This window comes from Paramisgurnus dabryanus, chromosome 20, assembly GCF_030506205.2.
Source record: "Paramisgurnus dabryanus chromosome 20, PD_genome_1.1, whole genome shotgun sequence".
NCBI lineage: Eukaryota > Metazoa > Chordata > Actinopteri > Cypriniformes > Cobitidae > Paramisgurnus > Paramisgurnus dabryanus.
The window spans coordinates 18314044-18329629 of NC_133356.1; the positions used below are offsets into that span (position 1 = coordinate 18314044).

At 38.8% G+C, this 15586-nt stretch overlaps 1 protein-coding gene across 1 annotated transcript in view; it reads left to right on the forward strand.

Moving 5' to 3' along the window:
* Positions 1-15356, forward strand: part of prim2 (DNA primase subunit 2) — a 54806-nt gene extending 39450 nt beyond the window's left edge. Inside the window, exons 11-14 of the mRNA XM_065296833.2 lie at positions 3582-3708; positions 3965-4047; positions 9916-9984; positions 14255-15356. Of these exons, the coding sequence (XP_065152905.1) occupies positions 3582-3708; positions 3965-4047; positions 9916-9984; positions 14255-14479 (504 nt within the window). The 3' untranslated portion in view covers positions 14480-15356. The remainder of the gene's footprint in view (positions 1-3581; positions 3709-3964; positions 4048-9915; positions 9985-14254) is intronic.
* The last annotated feature ends 230 nt before the right edge of the window (positions 15357-15586 follow it).

Below are 15586 nucleotides of genomic sequence, written 5' to 3' on the forward strand. Positions count from 1 at the left end.
TGCATTGGTAGAACGCATTTAATGAACTTGGTAGAACACATTGTAAAATATATTGTGAAAAAAATAAGATGGGAATAATAAATAAAATTATATTGGACATAAGTTATAAGAATGAATTAAATATTGTTAACAGTCGTGGTGTGCTTAACTAGGCAACCACGTTTTCGTTCACGTTGCATGACGTCATCGAAGTATGTCCCAGAACGTGCATACTCTTTTGCTACACACTCAAAATTATGTACGTTTTCCTCACAAAAACAGTACATACTTTTAGGTCGTAGTATAAGTAGGCGAATTGGGACTCAGCAATAGTTTTTCCACATTTTTGTTTTATGATTATTTGGGCAGGGCTAAGGCGGTGGCTCGATGACTCACTGTAGCCACCGAGCATGGCTTCAGCCCTAAAACAATCACAGTCATCCATTTAGTTTACAGCAGAATTTAAATGTTAAAAGAGATGCCAAGTTTCACAGACTGCAGACTGTGACTTATTTTAATCGGTTGATCAGCATTTTTATTGGTTTGAACGACAAAACATGTGATGTCCATTCCAGTGCATGCAGGGACTTAGGGTTAAATCTTACCTAAAGGGGTCATGAACTGGCTTATTTTATTATTTTGTACAGTTCTCTGTGGTCCACTAATAGCATTAGTTTGGTTTTTACTAACTAATTTTTAAATTAGTAAGTAACGGGCTTTGTTCTACCTTGATTTTAAGCTTCCATTTTAGAATGCTTTGTTTTTGTGGGTGTACCGCATGGATGTAACCGCCAACTGCAGTGTTGTATATGTACTAAGTTTCAAGGCCCCGTTTGTGCATGTGTGGAATTGCACATCGTAATTATTTAGAAAGGTGTAGATATTCTTCTGCAGAGAGTCTTCAGCAGTACTATGACATCATAGTCACACATTTTTCAAAACGAGTCATATTCACACCAATCTGTTTTTGAAATGACAAGGAAGTTAATGATATTTTTATTTTATAGTATAATGACCTCTTAACCATCAAAATATCGATGAGAATTTCTCATCTCAGTTCACGACCCCCTTAGGGTGCTTTCACACCTGCCTCGTTTAGTTCGGTTGAATCGTACCAGAGTTCGATTGCTCACTTGGTGCGGTTCGTTTAGGCAGGTGAAAATGCAGCAATCAAACTCTGGTCCGCACCAAAAGTGGACCAAACAAGCGGAACGAGACCTCCTTGAAGAGGTGGTCTCCGTACGCTTTCAAACGAACACGATTCGAGATTGAACCGACCTAACTTCAAAAGTACTGCACGTTTTGGACTTAACCAGCTGCCGTAGTGTGCTGCGTAGTGAATTATCGGATGAGGAAGGGTTTGTTAACAGTTTCTATTACCAATATTAGCACAATGACAGATCGTGGACATACCTAGAGTTGCGTGGAGGTGCGGGCGGGCCTCAGAAATTTGGTGTCTTCGCCGTTTGTAGTGCATTAAAACGTTGTTTTCAAGCCGCATCCGCGATTCATTCTGGAAATGAACAGTTTGTCTAAAATGCCGTTTGAATTTCGTGCACATTCATTCTACCAAACGAGAAGTAGTTTAGGAAATAAGTTTAAATACGTTCAAATATATGTGGCCAATGAGTGATGTGGATCTTATCACATGACTGAATTTTGGTTCATTTCAACTGGGTTGGACCAGAGCAATGTGCTGTGAAAAGGAACCAAAACTGCTAAAAAAGCTACAATGTATCATTTTGGTCTGGACCAAATGAATCCAACTACAGATGTGAAAACACACTTTAAAGCATTTTACAGGTTGGTCCAGTCAGTGCACAAGCACACTCTAAAAATGGATGGGTTCATTTTGACCCATAATGGGAAAATATTGGACGGAACACACCGCTGGGTTAAAATTGACCAAATGCTGGGTTGTTTAAACCCAACTGTTGGGTTATTATACACCATGGTTGCATAACAACAACCCAACATTGGGTCATTTTAACCCAGCATGTGTTCTTTCCAATATTTACCCAAATGGGTCAGAAATAACCAAGCCATTTTTAGAGTGCATGTTTCAGAACAAAGCAGTTCTCAATTGTTTGATTTGGATTTTTTTAAGTAGAAGGATGGAATTTCTTTTTTACAGTTGCCATGTTTAGTGTTTTTCATTTTAATACAATATCCTATCTCTAGGCTAGCTGTCTCTGATGTCTATTAAACAAAGTAAATGAGAAGAAAAGGTGTAGGGTAGTGATGCTATATAAAAACTGGAGGGGCTGCTTGAATCTATAGACCTGTCATATAATTAATCTATGGTTGGGTAAGTTGATTTTATGGCCTGTTTAATTGCAACCTAGCAGATAGTCACCTTGTCAAGTTCATAGGTTTTATTACCATAGTAATGGCATTCGAGTGCTGCATATAATGAATGTTTCCCCTCGCTCTCTCTCTCTCTCCATCCCTCCACTGTACACCCTGACATAACCAACTCAGGGAGTCTTTTGGATTCTTAGCAGAGTATACATGATTGAGTTCAGCACTGAGAGTGAATGTGCTGACCCTCATCAAATGCAAACACTGTAATGGTTTCCTAAGTATACGCTATATTTCTCAAGGTGGCGGATGATATACCTGCCTGGGCAAACCACAAGTAAGACTCAAAAATGCAAAAAAAAAAAAAACATGATATAGCCATGTAAAGCTTTTTCTGTTTTGGTAAAAAGTTTCTTTTTACATTTATGCATTTGGCTTTTATACAAAGCAATTTTTATTAATTAAAAACATTACATGTGTTTCTGAAGCTGAGTGGTAACTGTGTTAGCAGCAGCTTAAAAGGTTGTGGGTTTGATTCCAGGAGCACACATACTGATATAATGTATACCTTGAAAACTGTCTGCCAAATGCATAAATGTAAAATGAACTTGGTGGATTTAGGGTGTATTTGGTTTGTGTGTTCCTTGGGAATAGAAACCGAAAACCCTCATATCAGTTACTGATGTAATTTAAGGGCTGTATGACTTTCTTCCGCAGAGTTTTTTTTTTGGATCTCCATACATTAAATCAGCTTTTGCACAAATGGAGTTAGCTCAAGTGCACACAAAAGGGGACATACCTGTACTGTGCCAAATACTATACCAGTTTTAAAAACATTTGAATAAAGGCATTTCAGTACTGGTCCCAAGGCTTTTTGAAACTGCCCCCCCCCAATTTATATCAATTTTTGTTCTGTGAGCCACTATACAGAGTTATTTTAGCTTGTGGTTTCCTCTTGGTTGAATGCCTTTGTGTTAATAATTGTTTAATTTGATTTGACGGTGATGCCTGAGAGATTTGAACACGGAGATGGTGAAATAGAGATGGAGTAGAGAGAGAGAGAGGCCACATTATCCATAATCCAGTCACAGCTGTCTGCGGTTTGGCGACATCACTACAGCACGTCCCTGCTAATAGCTCTATATTTCATAGAGGAAAACGCCCTGCCAAAACTCGCTTGATGTACGACGATGTCTTCATCTCACCCGCAACCTCCCCACCATTCCTACCTCTCTTTTCGCACGCTTATGTGTTGTCTCTTACTAACTCATACTTCTGTCTCTTCTTTGTTTGCCCCACAGTTTGACAAAGCATATGCCTACAGCATCCGCCACATGTTCGGAAAGGAAGGCAAGCGCACTGACTACACCCCCTACAGTTGCATGAAGGTGATTTTGTCAAATCCACCCAGCCAAGGCGACTTCCACGGTGAGTCACAGCGAGTCTGACTGTTGATTTTAAAAGTGATCAGGCCCCGTGAGGCCTGTGTTTAATTCTGTGGTGAAGACGATTAAATATCTTTGATAATATCTGCTACGCAGGTGGTCTTTGGTTTGTTCATGCAATCTAAATGATAACACCTGCTTTATTCAATGCACGTAAACACTAGAGTTTTATCGTTTAACGTTAACTTGTACAGACTCATTGTAAACAATTTATAACTTCCTCCTCCTCTTCCTCACAGGGTGTCCATTTCGCCACAGCGACCCTGAGCTACTGAAACAGAAGTTACAGTCTTATAAAGTCCCCCCGAGTGGCATCAGTCAGGTGTGTATGACCACTAAAACACACTTGAGCAAACCCAATGTACTCGATGCGCAATATGCTGAGGGGGACATAGAGGTGACCACTAGTTTTGGGGGGTTTTGCTTTAAGTGAACATTCTAAAGGACTTTTTACCATAACAACATAATATGGCTTTCATTAAAGTGATTTGTGGAAAACATCGTCCTGTACCCAGTCACAGTCCAAACAAAGCTTGGGAAATAATGAACAAAAAAGGATGTTAACTTGACAATTAAAATGGAACAATTGTATAATAATCTTATAAAAATGGTATAATTCATTTTTAACAAGGTGTCCCTGAAAGGGCTGCGCTGCTGTACTTCTGGAATATTAATGAATCTGTTGTACTTCTGGAATATTAATGATGAAAAGGAGTAACATTCAGGATTCTCCGGTGTAATGACGGCTTCAAGTCTCTGTGTTGATTAGCTTGACCTTTGCTGTATCCAGTGATTTTTGGAGCATTTTTTGAAGTATACTTAAAAGTCATTTCAGCAAATTTTTCCCACACATAAAAGTAGCTTCAGTGGGCCAGGCAATGAAATGAGATGGTCCGGCCTGGCTGTAATGTTCTCAGAGTTATAAACCTTGAAGACTAATGTAATTAACGGACTGGTTTTAATGAGGCCATTAAGTTCAACGTTGAAAGGTTCTTAAAAAGAATATATAGGCCTGCATGAAGTCAAATGTTGCATACTGTATTTGGTGTTAGAGATTTAAATTATATGACAGAAGTATGCAAGCAACCAACTTAAATTGCATCATAGTGTAGCAAATTCTTCTGACATTATTGTCATTTATTTTTGGGTTGGGAAATATGAGGTGTAAATATGAGTACCAATAGGTGGCAACTAGAGGAAGTATAAGCGCTAAGCGCTTTGATTGCTGTAATACTTGTATTTTGTCTTGTGATTGGACGGCTGAGTGAAAAGTGACATTGACCAGCTGAGCGTTTCACCCAAAATTGAAAATGTTTTACTCTGGGCTCTCAGCGAAAAAAAAAAAAACAAAGAGTGTCAGTGCTCAGTGTGAACAAAATATTTTATTAGTTGGTGTTTTTTAAAAGCGCAACACTTCTATTGGAAACAATTAAAAGCATATGCTGGCCACAGGAAAAATAGCAAAGTATTATAAAGCATATATATATGTGACCCAATCTGTGAAAAACACATGTAAAGTTATTTTCACTTACAGTGTGAATGTACGTATACATTTTGTTTAATGGGGAGATTTAATGAAAATCTGACATTTTCTATGTTTAAGTGCTATAATTGGATCTCCAGTGCTTCTATCAACCTAGAAAATGTGAAAAAAATTCAACCCAGTAACTTAATTTTGGTAATCAATCTCTGCAAGCATGTTAAAAAATAGGTCATTAAAATTTGGCTCCCCTTATGATGTCAGAAGGGGATACCGCCCGCACTATCAAACCACAGCCATTTAGTGCAGAGATCAGCTCATTTGCATTTTAAGGACACACTCAAAACGGCGCATTTTTGCTTACACCTACAAAGTGGCAATTCTAAATTGTTATAATAAATTATCTGTGGGGGTTTTTTTTTTGAGCTAAAACTTCACATACGTACTCTGGGGACACCAAAAATTTATTTGACATCTTAAAAAAAGTCTTGTGAAATGTCCCCTTCAATCAAAATGTTTTATCCCTGGGTTTAAACTGAGGGGCAGCTTTCCGATCTCTCTGATAAAGCCAATACGAAAGTGATTTAAACTGCAATTCATTGACTGGCTGCTAGAGGTTGGTTTCAAAAGGAGTCAATCCCCATAGACCCTAATGTTAAAATGCCCATCTTTACAGCAGAAAATAATGTTTATAGCCTGGTACAAAAATTGTTTTTGGTCTTTATAGGCTAGTTTTGCCCTTCATGACAACTGTGAGGGGCTGCATTTTTTTGTAACTCATCTGTTTAAATGATATTAAGCTTTAAAGTTCTGCGTAATTGAGGGCGTGGCCACTTGAATGACGGTTGAACAGCCACAGCTGTCACTAGGGTCGAGGTAGGCAGCGTGGTTTCAGCAACCAGCCAACTCCGCTTCATCCACGTCCCGCCTCTTTACCCATTTTTATATATCTGTGAGTGAAGCGTGGTGACGCGCGGGTAAGATGGCGACGGCAGGTACAGCCGTCAAAAACGATCTTCAGAAACCAAAATTCAAGCCCATGACTTTTAACACTGCTAATGCAATGCTCTACCACTGAGCTACACAGGGTCACATTATTCAGTGGTAAGGTGAAATTAATAACTAATTGCTATATAAGAAATGTTAGCATGTACCCTACTGTAAGGTGTGCTGGTTTTAACCCCACCAGACTCTTCCAGTACTGTACTTCCCATAGTGCAGTTGAGGCAAGTGTCTGATGACTGCCTAATGCAGTCTGACATGCCAGCCCAAGGGTAGCACATTTCCAATCCAATTAAATTCATAATTTCATCGAAGACCCCAAGCAGTGTCCTTATAAACTCCAAGTGTTCAGAGAGTCTTAGACCTGTGGGTGTGTGAAGCAACAGCTTGATGTTCACCCCAGGAGCTCTCTCAGCATGTGGTCAGCTCTTGCAGCAGAGCCGGCCCGGTGTGCTGGATAATTAAAAACCTCGGAAAATGTGAAAAGCCTGGGCAGTAAGGTGATTAAAATGCCGAACGTCAACGTTCTCCCTCAACCTGTCTGGCGACAGTGACATTGCAGTCAAAAGGGTAAAACTCAAGTCATGAAAAGAGAACTGCTGTAAACGGCGAGCTCTCCTCTTGCTTCCAGTTAAACTCCGTCATAGTGTAGCGTCTCCATCAAAGGGAGAAGATTAAATCAGTTCCATGGGTCAAACAGTGCTGATACATACATGCAGAGTTCATGACCGTCTTTGAAGGATTTAATCCCCGCATGTACATCCCTTTCAATTGTAATCTTATGTTGTGACTGTTTGTTTGCTATTAAGTTACTAAAACATGCCTTTTAAATGTTTATGTAATTGATTTTCAGGACATATGCTGTCTGACCAACCACTTTTAAATGTACAGATATGACATATGCTGTGATGTGGCGATTGTTTGAACAATTACTCACCCTCATGTTTTTACAAAGTGGCATGGCATCGTAATTTTTTTCATTAAACACAAAAGAAAAATTTATTTGTCACACAGCTTATTGCCATACAGCGACACTTGATATTGATCACATCTGTCATGCTCTAAAAGGGCAAATAAAGCATAAATTTCAAACCGAATTATTAAAAATCAGAGAGCTTAATCTGAGGAACATTATGAAATTAAAGTAGTTCACCCAAACATGAAACATTTCTCATTATTTATTCACCCTTATGTCATCCCAGATGTTAATGACTTCTTTTTTTTAGTTAAACACAAACAAAGGATTTTATTTTAGAATGCTGTCATGTTATTATCTTATATAGGTGTCAAAACCAAAGCTCCAAAAGGCACATTCATCCATCATTGTTCTGAAATGACTCCAGTATATGACTTCTGAAGTGAAACAATAGTAATTTCTTTGGTATTTAACAAATTTGCTAGTCAGCTGCAAATCCCTCTGTGCATGCAAACTTTTTTTTTGCAAAAACCTCTTTAAAAAACCCTCTTCTTTGGACAAGAAAAATCACACAAGATTCAACTAAAATCATTGCAAATGATAAAAGTCTGAATTTAAAAGGTTAAAAATGATGAAGCTGAACCACATATTATGTGGTATTCATATACAAGGGACCCAAGATTGAATGTGATCCTTTGAGGACTTTGCTGAAAAAAATCAATGCGGCATTTAATGAAGAATGGTTTAAGACCAGGATTATGAGGTTTTGAAAAAGTTTTCGATGAAATGTATTCTTTGTCCCAAGACCATTTGCTTAAAGTAAAAACACCACCGTTTTTCAATATTTTACTATGTTCTTACCTCAAGTAAGACAAATTAATACACACCTATCTTTATTCAAAGCATGCACTTTATCTTTGTGCAGCGCATCGTGAATGCGTTAGCACTTAACCTAGCCCCATTCATTCCTATGGCTCCAAACAGGGATGAATTTAGAAACCACCAAACACTTTCATGTTTTCCCTATTTACAGACTGTTACATAAGTAGTTACACGAGTTCGTAAAAAAATGTTATATTTTTAAAGTGGATAAAAAATCAAAACTATATTACTGTGCCCATGGTCAAAGTGCTGCAAACTAAGGGCTACTGCCATACAATATAGTTCTCATTTTTTATCCACTTAAAAAATTGCCACGTTTTATTTTGTGCCACCATACTTACTCGTGTAACTACTCATGTAACAGTCTATAAATAGGGAAAACATGGAAGTGTTTGGTGGATTCTAAATTCATCACTGTTTGGATCCTAAGGAATGAATGGGGCTAGGCTAAATGCTAACACATTCACAACGCGCTGTACAAAGATTAAGTATATGCTTTGAAAAAAAAGGTATGTATTAATTTGTCTTAAGTTAAGGGAAGAACATAATAAAATATTGAAAAATGGTGGTGTTTTCCTTTAATATCATCTCATTTTTGATAGACGTGGTGTTTAGCGGCATTAGCATTTAAGCTCTGTAGTTTTGTACTGCAGACATAGAGGTGATTATGAATGATCAAAATATAGAAACAAAACCACCTTCTTTTGTATTTGATAGAAAAAATAACTGATAACACAATGACAATTTTCACACTGCGTGTTTAAAGTGTTTTATAATTTCTAAGAAACTGATTATATTTGACATGTGTTCTGTCTATATTAAACCCTTACTTTGTGTCGTGCGGTATATATTAGGTTTGCTCTCAGGTAGCTTTTTTGTCCCTGGAGCCTTTTAAGTTAGGTGTCAGATGATGTTTGCTCTCACCTTTAAATCCATGTATTATGTATTTCTGCTTTTGCCAATATGTTAGTTGAGGTGGAAAGCCATGCTTTACCACTGGGAATACATGGTGTTAAAAGCTTTACCTGGGGGGGAGGTCTAAGCAAAAAAAGAAACTGGAAGCAGCTTGTAAAAGCTTTTTTGAGCCGTTTGATGGCATTTTACCCCTATCTCTCACCTGAAAACCTCGTAATGTTTGCTGTGTCAGTGGTTTTCAGGAACTTTTGTACAGTGTTATTCATCTGTATTGTTTATCATAGATTCTTAGATATTGATTTGACATTTTGTCTAATGCTTTTACCCATTTTGTGGATCTCTACTAATGCATACAACTGGAATGTTTTGCTAAAAATTGTGCAGGCATTTTGTTCATACTATCTTCTTAAGTAGTCAACAGATGGATAAATCGACACTACTCAGGGGTTGAAACCACATCTGCATTGTGTTTTCATTGATGGCTGTACATATTCTGTGTGTGTGTCAAACGCATTTGGCACTTGCGTCACATGTTGCTGCTTTTCAGCATCTTACGCTGCGAGCGTTTTTGATGCTGTCAAGTAAAAAATGGTATGTTTCAAAAACCTACAATAATACCATGTGTCTCAAGACCCCTGTGTTCGGTTCTTTTCAGTTGCGCTCTGTCGAGCTGTTTGAAAAGAGCAATGTCTCCAGAGTGCTGAGTGTTTATGCGGCCCTCACTAAAAGTCTGTGTACAGTAGTGATACCAGCCATTATTTGTCTGCATGTAGTTTTAAAGCAGCTGAATTCTCATCAGTCTAAAATGTTTTGATATTCAAGTCACAGAATTATTGTTTTTACGCTCAATAAGCTGTTACTTCAGAGTACTCGTGCTCATACCCAAGAAGTCATCTACAAAAAAGCATTCATGTAATGTATTTTGAACCTCATTTATAATGAAGTCTCATTTATCACTATTTTTTTACCCTTTTTTTTCTCTTTCCCTCTCACAGATTCTGGAGCTAGTCAAGGGGATGCATTATCAGCTGGCCTGCCAAAAATACTTCGAGCTGACACACAGTGTAAGGATGCTTTTCATTTCGGTCTGCTGTAATTGGCCCTACCTTGTCAGCTCAGGGACAGCCCTGAAACTCACAAGCAAAGCCCCTATGTTCACATCTGTCTTGGGCTGACACAGCGGCTTAATTTTGATGGGTTCATTATTGAGATTTTAACAAATTTTTACTCATCTAAAACATTTTAATGAGTACTAGGAGTTGGGTTCCTTCAAGGTCATTAATATTTCCAAAACACGTTTAAAGAAGAATATAATAGCTTTGCTTTCAGGGCCAGAATGCACAGACTCTTATATTAGATGCTGAATATGGTGAATCATTTCTTTTTGTATTTGGATTGCCCTTTTAGATTGGACTTGGGGCTTTGCGGTTTCAATATGCTTTCTTTTGACAGGGCCATAATAGCAGTGGATTTATGGGTCTGAGGTGGTTGAAAAAGCAAATGATTACAGGTCTATTTCAGTGTTTATCTAATGGATTTCACTGGGTATTTTTACATTGCAGACAGTGGAAATGACTCTCGCTGCAACCTTTCTGTATTTTATTCTCTTTTTCGTGCAGAAGAGAAATGTTTCGGAGCAATGTCAGTCAGGATTACCTAAGTGACATCTGCGCTCTGTCCCTCTGCTAAAAACGCAGCCTAGCTGACATGTTGAGAATGGAAATGCGCACATACCCGTAGCACACGAGCAGGTGGTATCGGCTGGGTGACAGGTTAATATAAAGAGGGGGGGGGGGGTACGAAAGCAAGTGGTAAACCTTTCAAATATTTGTCTGTTGGTGTGTTGCCAGATGGATTTTAAACAGGGAGGTTACCAGGAAAAGCAAGTATTTATTTACGGGACAGGCAAATTTACGAGCAGCCTATTTTTCACTGTCTACCAAAAGCAATTATGCACCTTCGCAATTTTAACTCTTTGGATATTTATCAGCACCGGTTGTGAAATATCTTATTTTAAATGTAAAGCAAGAAATGTTTATGACGTGATTTTGTGATGTATGTGCAAGTCACCCACGCGCAAATCTCGGCAGGCAGTTTAAATGTATGCCGTTGCTTCTTGTGTTGTTGTCTGCTTCGATGCATATCGAGACGCGTAAATCAAAGAGCATGTGTATAAATTCCTAATCTTCTGCACGTCTGGATTTATTCCCTCAATAAGAAAGGTTTATAACAGTGTTTGTGTCTGCACCACCCCTCCTTTAATGCTGTAATGCACTCAAAGTGTCATTGATGGGATATAATGGCTTTTAATGGCTCCCTGTGAAATGGCAGTGCCTTCGCAGTCCAAGGGCATCATTTAGCTTTGAACCCCGGGGCTCCCGGTAGCGGGGGTCATGGAGATGACTAATAGCCTCGAGCGAAACAGTGCAAACCAGTTATGATGCGCCTAAATGAATCTGATGAAGAGCCTGCAATAACAGGGTTTGAGAGAGAACCCCTCGCCACCACCCCAATGAAAATCACATCTCACAAATTCATGACTCATAGTTAAGGGTCAGTGAATAAAGAAACTGCTGATGTTAATGGGGCAGTAAAGCACTGCTGCTGATTTCTCAGTAGATCCCCCAGCACCCCTCCCTCCTCCATCTGATCCCCGAATCATCACGGCACCAAAAACAGGCCTGCTGAACCCGATCGAAGGAGACTTTAATCACTGCCACGCGCGCCCGCCGCTTCCACAGCAGCGACACATAACAAATAGACGCTTGCGTTTCTGCCTCCATGGCAGCATTTATTTAAAGGTCAAATGTTATACTTCACTGATGAAATATTTACACAACCACGATAAATCAAACAATAGAAAGAATAATGAAACACAGGAGAGAAGCTCCCGGAGAAGTTCTTCGAAATGAGCTTGTTGAATCTCTTAGTTAGATTCGTTTGTCGGCCCCGGATCCTTTCATGTTTATGCATTTTTCATTTGCTACTGAGTAGCCGGGCGCGGGCAGTGCACTGTAATGCGGTAACTCTGAAATGGATGTGTAATAGATCTTTCAGTCCACAGCTTAACAAGCATAGGGACCCCTGTGCACTTGTCTCAGATAGACGGGCTTAAAACTTTGATTCATGAGGAGCATCAGGGGCGTGCTGTGATTGAAGCATAATTAAACAGCCATATCCTCTGCACTTTAAAACAAATGGACTGGGCGACGTTGTGATGAGATGCAGCTTTCAGGGAGTCATCAGAGAGACGTAAACCTGCTTTGATTTAACAACCAGAGTTGATAGGAAGTCATGTCGTCTTCAACTAGTGAATGAGGTGAATGCACACAGGCTATCACTCTAAAATGTTCAATGTGCCTTTGAAGAAGTATTCTACTGTAGGTAAAGTTTTACTGACAACATTTGTATTATGTATTATATATGTTATTCATGACAAAATAATTTTGACTCCTACCCTTAATTAACTCTTTCCCCGCCATTGACGAGATTTCTCGTCAATTAAGAGAAAACGCTTCCCCGCCAATGACGAGATATTCCGTCTTTCCGCAATACCGCTATTATCCACCAGGTGGCGCCCTTCCGCAACTTTTTAAAACCGGAAGTATTGCCCTATGGCAAGCTGCTGCATGTCCGTGTCTGTTTTAAAGATCGCTCTGAATCGGATCTCTATGAAAAGTCCGTCATAAAAATGGATTTATCTCTGCTTTTTGCTCAAAATATGGTGTTTTTGCAAAAACCTACCCATATTCAAAAGCTGATTGCAAAAGAACCACTAAAGGTAGGATGAAACGTTTTTTTTTGTTTGAAAGCAGAGGGTCTGTTCTTTCATTTGGTATATTGTATGTTTATATATTTAAAGAACAACATTTTCTGGAAGGCATTAAACTTTGGTGAAAATCATGAAAAACGCTGGCGCTGGCTGGCAACTTTTTTTAAAAACGCTGGCGGTGAAAGAGTTAAGGGGTTTTACAGGCACTCAATGGGGGCAATAGTATGGTCCTCATAATGGGTCAATTGCTCCTACAATATCTAGGGGTTGCTCAAAGCCTTTGAATATTTCCGAAATCACATATTTTGCAAGAACTGTACCATTTAAAAACGCATAACACACATAAAATGTGTTTCTTGGAGGGTAACTTGGTTCTAGGTATTTCAGTCTCTTCTGATCCGAGTAACCATATAGCGGACTTGCTTTGTGTTGCTTCAGCCATTGTCTCAGTGTATGTTGTCTATTGTGCTTCATTCACATTGAAGCCTTCTTGCTTTGAAAGACATATCCCAACTAAAACAGGAGTTTTAATTGAATGGAACATGGTCAAATAAGTCCATTGCTGCCATAAGTATATATTATTAAACAATTATACATGCTAGCACAAAGTATCACATAATACACAGGGTTCCCATGGGTCCTTGAAATCCTTGAAAGTTTGTAAATCTGGGGGAAAATATGTAAGGCCCTGGGAAGTTTTTGAAGATATACATTCATAGATACAGGCCATTGAAAATGCTTGAATCTGTTTAATGCAAGAAGTTTTCTGAAAAAAATCCATATTATTCCCCGTGTAGTGTAATATAATATCATAATAATTCTAGACTTTTTAAGCACACGTGCTAAACTGTTCCCTTTAAATGCTTATATCTTCTGTATGCGAATGTTGATTCATACCAAAATGTTTTTTTTACATAGTTATCTCGGGTTATTAATGTAACTGTTTCTCCCTGAGAAGGAAACGAGACGCTGCGTCTCCCTTGTCATACTTCCTGCGTCCCTGTAACGCCGTCTTTGGCAATATTTCAGATAGCGATATACTTCCTGGCTCCCGTGTCACCCTGTCTTTGTCGTTAAGCCTCAACATTTATTTGAATTTGATATATACATTCAGACGCACTTACCTCTGGAGGCGTCCCCAAAGTGTCACCGCAGTGACGCAGCGCGAGTTCCCACAAAAGGGAACTGTTACAATGTATCTTAAAAGGTAACACGATGTAAGCTTGCTCTCACTTGAAATGTGTCCCCACATTTAGTCCTTGAATTTGAGGGTATTGGACCTGGAAAGTCCTTGAAAGGTCCTTGAATTTGAATTTAACTAAAGTGTGGGAACCCTGAATACACGAATGTGTTAAACTTTAAAGGTCTTGAGCAACCTCTAAATGTTAATTAATATTGAAAATTTATTTATTTATTTATTTATTCAAACATATTGGTAGGCTGAGAGCATGAACTTTTAAAAGTTGAAAAATAAGGACCACCCTGATAGGGCAACCTATTAAAATGACACTGCAGTATATACTATATAAGTCTCTTATAATATCTAAACATTTTCATTACAGGTCGAGGATGCTGGGTTTTCACTCAATCACCCCAACCAGTACTTCACAGAGAGTCAGAAGTTTCTCGGTGGAGGACGGGACATCAAGAAAGAAGTTGAGACGTCCCAACGAGGGCAAGAAAATGTGTCAAGTAATGCACCCAACATTTCCCGCCCACCTCCAGCAAACTCTAAACAGACCCATGAGGAGATGGGGGATTTGGACTCTTTCTTCCAGGATGAATAAATTTGTACAACCATATAGAGGTCTTGCTAGCATTTACTTTTGATACAAACTACGTTTAGTATTGAAATGTTTGTTGACCTGTTTTTTATAAAAAAGTGAATAAAATAATTGCTTATTAATAAATACGTTTTTTTTTCTTCAAAACCTTTGGATTTTAGTCATAAACAACAATGAAATTCATGTCTAGTAATCATGGTAGTAATAATCTGAGAATTTGCATTTACCGTGCATTATAGGTTGTCAGATGCTTTCATCCAAAGCTTACCATGCATTCAGGTATACATTTTATAACACTGCGTGTTCCCTGAAAGTTAAATCTATACTCACAGACTGGATTAAAGGTGCAAAATTTTTGTCACTGAGATGGTACATTTTTGAAAAGTCCTTATATGTACCATTTAGGTACAGGTACTGTATGTACCTTTGAGGTACCAGTATGTACCTTATGGCCCTTTTCCATTGCATAGTACCCCATGGGTCAGGCTGGTTAGCTCATCTTACTTTGGCTTGATTAGATTTTCCATTGAGTTTAGTCCCACTTCAGAGGGGGAGGGATTATAGGTGTGTCATACAAAAAGTGGGAGCGAGCATCGTTGCAATGCAGTGTTTCCCATAAATTCTGCCACAAAATAAAAATTGACCACCACAAATAAATGTTTGCACATCGCGTTTATCACTACCTCTGTCTCATATAATTATTTCTGTACAAACACCGTGGCGTCAGTCGACGCGCTCCGCTAAGTTGCAAAAATGTGTGTTATGCGGACGTGGGGCAACAAACCGCAAGGAAAACACTGTTATGGTGTTCCTGATTTTCAGCCTGTGGATGTTTTGCACCGCTAAAAGGGAGTTTGGGAACTTAAAGGTATTGCGGAGGATTTTCTTATTCTGGGTGGATCATCAAGACTATTGGTCCTCCTAGTTGTCAATCGGGCGTGTTGCGCAATTGCATTTTTTAAAAAAGTGGAGAAGGCGGTTCTTTTAAAAATTCGAGAAAATCCTCCGCTATACCTTTAAAAAGAAGCAAAAATGACAACAGGTTTGCTCGAGACAGCGCAAACACGAAGGTAAAGCTAATCTTGCGTTTAGCAGTGATGCTGCTAGTGA